This window comes from Budorcas taxicolor, chromosome 12, assembly GCF_023091745.1.
Source record: "Budorcas taxicolor isolate Tak-1 chromosome 12, Takin1.1, whole genome shotgun sequence".
Lineage (NCBI taxonomy): Eukaryota > Metazoa > Chordata > Mammalia > Artiodactyla > Bovidae > Budorcas > Budorcas taxicolor.
In genome coordinates, this window is record NC_068921.1 from 20,615,506 (window position 1) to 20,624,644 (window position 9,139).

General features: G+C 49.1%; 1 protein-coding gene across 1 annotated transcript in view; it reads right to left on the reverse strand.

Annotated features, from left to right (window-relative positions):
* LOC128057740 (guanylate cyclase soluble subunit beta-2-like) overlaps window positions 1–7,148 on the reverse strand; it is a 46,882-nt gene extending 39,734 nt beyond the window's left edge. The window contains 1 exon segment of the mRNA XM_052650234.1: window positions 7,067–7,148. Within this exon segment, the coding sequence (XP_052506194.1) occupies window positions 7,067–7,133 (67 nt within the window). The 5' untranslated portion in view covers window positions 7,134–7,148.
* Between the last annotated feature and the right edge of the window lie 1,991 nt (window positions 7,149–9,139).

Here is a 9,139-nt window from a genome sequence, read left to right on the forward strand (position 1 = left end):
CTCAGTTGGGGGGCGGTGGGGGGGGGGTTGATTCCTGGAATAGCAATGTGTGTATCAGGTAGTAGGGGAAAAAAAAAAGAACTGGGAAACGGCTGCAGACAGCTCAGGTGGGAGACTGTCTACAGCCAAGGTGCCGCATCACTCACACCTGGTATGAGCTGCCTGCTTCCTGGTGAGCTGCGGAGCAGTGAAGTCTGCCCAGCAAGGGGTCCACTGGTTGGGCTCAGGAGGGAGGGGCCTGCTTTTCTGAGTGGAAGGTACTTGGCTCACATGATCGAACTTCATCTTTAGGATAACCACCAGATGTAGGTGCTGTAGGGGCCAGCAATGTTTACTGATGAGGAATTTGCCCCAGCTTACCCTATTAGGGATGATGCGGCCAGGGAGTGCACCCAGGGCTGCCCAGTTCCAAAGACCTTGCCAGGAACGTCCCTGGTGGTCCAGCGGTTAAGACTCTGCGCTCTCAATGCAGGAGCCCGGGTTCCATCCCAGGTCAGGGAACTAGATGCCACATGTTACAACTGAGACCCACCACAGCCAAATAAACACAAATAAATATTGTAAAAAAAAAAAAAAAACAAACAACAAGCGATCTTGTGCCCACCCAGTCCACTGCTCCTTCCGCCCACTGGCTACAGTGCTGGCCTGGGCGTCAGGACACCTGAGTTGTATCCCCATTTTTGGTTGGTCGCAGGATCTGGGCTGTTTATTCCACCTCAGAGAGTCACAGTAAAGATCAAATGATAACGCCTGATTTCAGGACCCTGTAAAATGTTATGTTGTTCCTCTTCTTTTTAATAGAGCTAGGTGCAGAGAAGGCTTGCTGGCACTTGCTGATGGCTAGCTGTTGAAATGTGTTTTACTGCTGGTTTCTTAGCGGGCAAAGTCTAGACAGGCACAGCTGTGCCAAATGGCTGTGGTGTGTTGTTTTGAATTTTGTCACTTCAGATCACTAATAACCCACTTACACGCTAAGTAGGCGCTGATTCATACACAGAGCGATTCTTATGCAAGGCCCAACCTGCCATCTGGTGCCTCCCTGAATTATGCTAATTAGAAAGCGCAGAGCTATGCAGTGGCAGAGTGGCCTGGAAAAGTCCCAACAATTGCTTAAAGGTAGAGAAACGGCATTCTGGAGCCCGTTAGGAAGGCAAAGTACTAACTAGTACTTCGTAACCCAGCATGCGCTTATCCTTTGTCTAAGGGAAGAGTTTGTCTCGATTGACCAGTGTCTTTTGTGAAACAATGAAATGCCCTTCCTGCAGACTTCTCTCCTCCATCAGGGCCTTGCTTTCTCTGATTTATGGAAGATAGATAGACAGCCAGCCAGCCAAGACATTCACCCAGATCTATCTGATTCCAAAGGCTTCTCTAAAGACCTAGTGCCCACCCAGTAGGTAGGTACTATTCATATACATCTATGGTGGGTGTGTGCGTGCACAGTCAGTCATGTCTGACTCCTTGTGACCCCATGGGCTCCTCTGTCAATGGAATTTTCCAGGCAAGAATACTGGAGGGGTTTGCCATTTCTTTCTCCAGGGGATCTAACCCATGTCTCTTGCATCTCCTGCACTGGCAGGCAGGTTCTTTATCAGCTGACTCACCGGAGGCCCCAATATCTGAATCTATATTGGTATATCTACAGCTATAACAACATTGCACAGGAGACAGGAATCAAGACCATCCCCAAGAAAAAGAAATGCAAAAGAGAAAAATGGGTGTCTGAGGAGGACTTACAAATAGCTGTGAAAGGAAGGGAAGTGAAAAGCAAAGGAGAAAAGGAAAGATATACCCATTTGAATGCAGAGTTCCAAAGAATAGCAAGGAGAGATAAGAAATCCTTCCTCAGCGATCAATGCAAAGAAATAGAGGAAAACAACAGAATGGGAAAGACTAGAGATCTCTTCAAGAAAATTAGAGATACCAAGGGAACATTTCATGCAAAGATGGGCTCAATAAAGGACAGAAATGATATGGACCTAACAGAAGCAGAAGATATTAAGAAGAGGTGGCAAAATACACAGAAGAACTAAACAAAAAAGATCTTCACGACCAAGATAATCATGATGGTGTGATCACTCACCTAGAGCCAGACATCCTGGAATGTGAAGTCAAGTGGGCTTTAGAAAGCGTCACTATGAACAAAGCTAGTGGAGGTGATGGAATTCCAGTGGAGCTATTTGAAATCCTGGAAGATGATGCTGTGAAAGTGCTACACTCAATATGCCAGCAAATTTGGAAAACTCAGCAGTGGCCACAGGACTGGAAAAGGTCAGTTTTCATTCCAATCCCAAAGAAAGGCAATGCCAAAGAATGCTCAAACTACCACGCAGTTGCACTCATCTCACACGCTAGTAAAGTAATGCTCAAAATTCTCCAAGCCAGGCTTCAGCAATATGTGAACCATGAACTTCCAGATGTTCAAGCTGGATTTAGAAAAGGCAGAGGAACCAGAGATCAAATTGCCAACATCTGCTGGATCATCGAAAAAGCAAGAGAGTTCCAGAAAAACATCTATTTCTGCTTTATTGACTATGCCAAAGCCTTTGTGTGGATCACAATAAACTGTAGAAAATTCTTCAAGAGATGGGCATACCAGACCACCTGACCTGCCTCATGAAAAACCTGTATGCAGGTCAGGAAGCAACAGTTAGAACTGGACATGGAACAACAGACTGGTTCCAAGTAGGAAAAGGAGTACGTCAAGGCTGTATATTGTCACCTGCTTATTGAACTTATATGAAGAGTACGTCATGAGAAATGCTGGGCTGGAGGAAGCACAAGCTGGAATCAAGATTGCCGGGAGAAATATCAATCACCTCAGATATGCAGATGACACCACCCTTATGGCAGAAACTGAAGAGGAACTAAAGAGCCTCTTGATGAAAGTCAAAGAGGAGAGTGAAAAAGTTGGCTTAAAGCTCAACATTCAGAAAACGAAGATCATGGCATCCAGTCCCATCGCTTCATGGCAAATAGATGGGGAAACAGTGGGAACAGTATCAGACTTTATTTTGGGGGGCTCCAAAATCACTGCAGATGGTGATTGCAGCCATGAAATTAAAAGACACTTACTCCTTGGAAGGAAAGTTATGACCAACCTAGACAGCATATTAAAAAGCAGAGACATTACTTTGTCAACAAATGTCCATCTAGTCAAGGCTATGGTTTTTCCAGTAGTCATGTATGGATGTGAGAGTTGGACTATAAAGAAAGCGGAGTGCCGAAGAACTGATGCTTTTGAACTGTAGTGTTGGAGAAGACTCTTGAGAGTCCCTTTGACTGCAAGGAGATCCAACCAGTCCATCCCAAAGGGGATCAGTCCTGGGTGTTCATTGGAAGGACTGAAGTTGAAGCTGAAACTCCAATACTTTGCCTGATGTGAAGAGCTGACTCATTTGAAAAGACCCTGATGCTGGGAGGGATTGGGGGCAGGAAGAGAAGGGGAAGACAGAGGATGAGATGGTTGGATGGCATCACCGACTCAATGGACATGGGTTTGAGTGGACTCCAGGAGTTGGTGATGGACAGGGAGGCCTGGCGTGCTGTGGTTCATGGGGTCGCAAAGAGTCAGACACGACTGAGCGACTGAACTGAGAACTGGAACAGATAAATCTATCTCTATCTATACCTATAGATCAATAAATAGATGTGAAGAGAGAGAAGCCACACAGTCCAGGCTTCCCACGGTCATCCTGATTCCAAGTCTCATGCACGTGTTTACTCAATTTTGAATCCCAACTTTTTATTTGAAAAATGCACTCACCATACCTGTGCACCATTTCAGGGATAGGCCAACAGATGTTCCTGTGATGAAGAAGAGGAAAATATCCTTCTGATTGTGAAAGCTAGACAGAGAGAAATCACAGCACCAGACTTTGGCCTGTGGTAGGAAGGCAGCGTGAGTCAGCCTGCACGTTGGTCTATACACTTGTTGCTGCCTGTAAACGTGTTGGTTGGTTTGGAAGTGTGAGTGCACTGGGCAGGCATGTGATGGGATCTCTCTGCCAAAAGTGCTGCTACACCACAGTGGCATCCACAATCACACACAGTCACCAAAACAGCCTGGGTGTGATATTAGAGGTATGTAGTATTTCTTTCTGGACACATAAAGGCTAATTAGAATTCCTGTGCTGGTCTGCTAGGACTGCCTAAGCAACGTACTATAGCCTGGTGTGTGGTCTAAAACAGACATTTCTTTTTCTCAGTTCTGGAGGTTAGAAATTCAAAGTCAAGGTGCCAGTATGGCAGGTCCTAGTGAGAGCTCTCCTCCTGGCTTCTCCCTCTCTCCCTACATTATGTGTGTGTGTGGTGGCGAAAGACAGAGACAGACAGGCAAGAGACAGAAAACAAGCTCTTCAGTGTCTCTTCCTATCAGGGCATTAATCCCATCATAAGGATCCCACCCTCATAACCTCGTCTAAATTATCTCCCCAAAGGCCCCCTCTCCAAGTCCATCCCATGGGGGTTTGGATTTCAACATAGGAGCTTGAGAGTGGACACAATTCATTCCACAGAAGTGCTCAATTTAAAAGAGATTTTCAAAATCTTGAAAAATATCTGTTTCTTACAGCTCCACTCTCCAGATCCATGAAATGATCACACTTTCCCTGGAAAGGGCAAAGAGTCAATAGCTTCCCTTTTGCAGGTCAAGTGGTCTGTGGGGAAGTGCATGTTTGAATAAGAGGGTATCTACCTGTGAGTTTTGATATTTAACATCGTAAGTGAAAGTTGCTCAGTCGTGTCCGACTCTTTGCAACCCCATGGGCTATATAGTCCATGGAATTCTCCAGGCCAGAATCCTGGAGTGGGTAGCCTCTCCCTTCTCCAGGGCATCTTCCCAACCCAGGGATCGAACCCAGGTCTCCCACATTGCAGGTGGATTCTTTACCAGCTGAGCCACAAGGCAAGCTCAAGGATATTAATAGAGTGGGTAGCCTATCCCTTCTACATCTTCTCTAACATTGTAAACATATATGTAAAAGACCTAAGAAGTCCTGTTTGAGGAGATAAGCCCCACCTCCCCAGACCCCCCCCCAGATCTCTTGGGCAGGTGTGCTAAACAAGGAGACCAAGAGGCGGCACCCTGGGTGGGTGTGCGGCTGTTCAAGAGCGGAGGTGAATGTGGCAGCCGGATCTCCGGGCTCCCAGCCCAGGGGGCGGCCCAGAGCCCTGTAAAGAGCCCTCGCTCTGGGGTCAGACTCCCGCAGGAAATCCTCGCCCCACCTGCCTCTCGACAGCCCAAGCCCCACCGCACCCCCTGGCATCAGCTGTGTGATGACAGAGGTTTCTGGGAGCCCGCCCCCCGGCAGGCAGGACAGGGTAGGAGTTGGGTGTGGACCAGGAGGTACTGGGCCAGCTCTTCTCTAAGTCTCCCTGTGAGCCCCTTTAGAAAGGGGAGTGAGTGGGGGGTTGCTCAAATGTGACCAGCAGGAGGCTGCAGGAGCCCTGCCTGCTGGCCGCCCGCATCCTCTGTCACAGGGCCACCGCCCAAGGAGGTGGGGCACTGGCTTGGAAAGCTGTCTGGAGATGGTGCTCCCTGGAGCCCAAATTCAAGGAGCCTAAGGATCATCTGCACAGTTTACTCCCTGCACCGTATTTTCAGCCTCAGAAACAACCTTATCAAGTTCTATCAGGAGGTGCAAGTGTCAAGTGACTAGGAGTGAACAGACATCTGGCTGGACTAGTTGGTGCCCCGAATTCCTCCTCCTTCCCGTCACCATCATCCCCCCAGTTCTCACTGGCACCCCTGGCCCCTGCTTGGCTCAGACAAATGGCCTGATGAACCAGAGGCAGCAGCTCCTTGGCTGGGAAGGGTCTCCTCATCACACACATCAGCTCCCTAAACCTCAACAGGTCTCCTTCAGGCTCTGCAGACACTCCCGGCTTCTCCCAGGTGCGATGCCCAGGAGGGTTTTCTGCATCCAGGAGTTGACCGGGGACAGAAGAAGGGATGCAGATGTCAATCACATTGCTATGTGAAAATCCAGGGGAAAGCCTTCTTTTCTATTGGGTCCAGGTGCATGAGATTAGGGCTGGCACATTGGTTTGTTTTCTTCTTTTGATCAGAGAATTCTTCTGAGATTCAAAGGAAGGGGAGATAAACACATTGCCTCAGCTGACACAGGCACTTTACACATTCCTGCCACATTCTAGAGCAGCCCCTTGTCCCTGTGGGTTGAGTGGCTGCCCTGGTGTGTTCCTGAGCATACCTGCTGGGCTGGTTATGCTGATATTCAGTTCAGTCACTCAGTCGTGTCGGACTCTTTTCGACCCCATGGACTGAAGCATGCCAGGCCTCCTTGTTCGTCACTAACTCCTGGAGCTTACTCAAACCCACGTCTATTGAGTCGGTGATGCCATCCAACCATCTCATCCTCTGTTGTCCCCTTCTTCTCCCGCCATTAATCTTTCCTAGCATCAGGATCTTTTCAAGTGAGTCAGTTCTTCCCATCAGGGGGCCAAAGTATTTGGAGTTTCAGCTTCAGCATCAGTCCTTCCTGGCCTTAATCTAGAACTGTCTCAGAAAGAGGTCCTCAGGATGGTAGATCTGTTGGCTGGGCCCTCAGAGGTATCCTGAAACTGGCTAGAAACCACATTCCTGCCTCCTGACCCTCTGGGGGTTGCACAGGAATGGGCCTGAAGGCCCTGAGCTCCTGACCCACCCACGTTTCCAACACATCTGCCCCAGGGTCTTAGGTGCCAGGCGATGATCCTGACGCCACCATGTCCACCTGCAATAATTCCTAAATGCCATCCCAGCATGACCCAAAGCTATGCTGCCTGTGAGGAATGGGTAAGGGAAATTTAATTTGGACTTAAAGAAGGGTGTTATCAAAGAGGCTGGAAGTGCTGGAGGGCTTCCTCGCCTCCCTGCTGGCAAGCCTCCTAGAGCTCGGGGCTGGAGAGGCCACCTGCCCCTCCTTCCTCTCCAGGCCCTGGCTCACTGTTTGCTCCAAGCAAGGGAGAAGGAAGGAGAAAGGAAAGGAGGGTGGACTGGGTTGAACAGTGTCCCCATCAAAATCTAGGTCCACCAGAAAGCAAAGAAGGCCCTGTTTGGACTTACCGAGAACCTTGCAGGCCTCTTGAATGAGCTTAATGGTGATGACGTCATCATACACTGTGTAAGTCATGAAGGCGTCTTGCACATCTGCAGAAGCTCTGAAAGATAAATCACAGCGCCATGGAAACCCAGCAACTGGAGTTCTGCCCCAGGAATACATCCATCGACCTGGCAAGATATAGCAAGAACATTCCTGATTGTAAGGAATGGGAAGCATTGGTGTGTTTGTGTCTCAGCTCTCCAGTGACACTTCCCCTGGGCCCTGGTCTGAGCCAAGAGCTCCCTTCTTGAGTAGACGGTAGCTCGCTTCACAGTAGATGATGTGGTTCCCCAACTTCTGTCGAGAACATTGGTCTTACCCTCTGGCCTGGGCTGCTAGATCATGACTTATTGTTAACTATCTTTGCGTGCTCACCCTCAGTCACTTCAGTCATGTCCACCTCTTCGCAATCCCATAAGCCCACGAGGCTTCTCTGTCCATGGAATTCTCCAGGCAAGAATACTGGAGTGGGTTGCTATGCCCTCCACCATGGGATGTTCTCAACCGAGGGACTGAACCTGTGTCTCCTGCGACTCCTGCATTGCAGGTGGATTCTTTACCGCTTAGCCACAGAGCAAGCCCAAGCACCTCCAAACGGCACTGTCTTGGCACGTGTTAGGAACCTAATGCATGGTAGTGAACTTGGAACTCAGTGGTCATGCTCTTCTGAAACAAGTAGAGCAGCTGCTTCAGAATCTCACGGTTTTGCAATGTACCTGGCTGGGTTGTAGGAGTGACTGCTGGACTGTGGTTTTGTAACATTTGACCAGATCTGGTGAAGAGAGACTGAATCTGGGAGTCAGAAAGCCAGCACTCTTGGCTTGGCTCTTGTGTGGATCGCTGAGGTGTAGTTAGCAATTCAGTTAACGTAGGGGGAAGGAGGCAGGTCAGGAAATGCTTCCCTGAGAAAGGGAGGTTTCATCAAAACTGAGGAATGGGTAGGCAAAGAGGAGCACTCTGGACAGAGAGTTTATGCGTTGAGGCAGCAGAGAGCATTTCTGAAGAGCAGGGATGAGTACAGAATATTTGAATTTGTCCCAGAACACATCACAGAATCTTGGAATTGGGAGAGGTGAGAAATTTTCTAATTGTTGAATTTCCCATCCTACACAACTCCGTTTCTTCTTAAAAAGAAGCTCACTGCTCTGCAAGTAATACTTTGTATTCAGAGACTGCTCTCTCTGATAGAAGGTTCTTTCTTAGGTTGAGCTGAGACCTATGTCTGAGCCTCATTTTGTTGAGCATCTGCTTTTGGATAGAGATGATTTCTAATCACCCCTTGTCCTACTGAGGAAACTGATGCTCGGAGAGGTCAGTGTCTCGCCGGCATCAGCCAGCTGACAAATGAAGGATCTGGGCTCTGAAGCCCATAGAGCTCTTGCATTTCGCTGTCCCCTGCATATGCCTCCTGCTTAGTTCTGCCCTTCGGGGAAAGGCAGACTGGGCTAGTCCACCTCCAGATCCCAAGCCTTCTGTATTTGAAGATCCTTTCTCACTCCTAAACCTTCCAGTTTTCCCTGGGCTGAACCCTCCTTTCTCTTTCTAGAACTCACCTTCCTCACTGCAAAATGGAATAACGATCCTTGTCCCAGATTTCTGGCAGGAGTATGTGAAAGTGAAAGTCACTCAGTCGTGTCCGACTCTTTGTGACCCCAGGGACTAGTCCATGGAATTCTCCAAGGCCAGAATCCTGGAGTGGGTAGCCTTTCCCTTCTCCAGGGGATCTTCCCAACCCAGGGATGGAACCCAGGTCTCCCGCATTGCAGGTGGATTCTTTACCAGCTGAGCCACAGGGCAGCCCTGTGGGAGTACGGGTGAGGATACAATGGGGTGAGCAAAGGGAAAAGCCTGGGGGCAATGAGAAGCAGGCTCTCCTGTGGCCCGCAGGGGCTGTGACTGTCCTGAGAACACAGAGGTGGTCTGGGCCATGGTGGGGGTGGGTGGGAGGGGGCGGCCACTGCGGCAGGGAGGCAGGAAACGTCCCAGGCCCACCCCGACACAAGTGAGCTCTGAAGGAAAATTACTTCCTCCCTGTA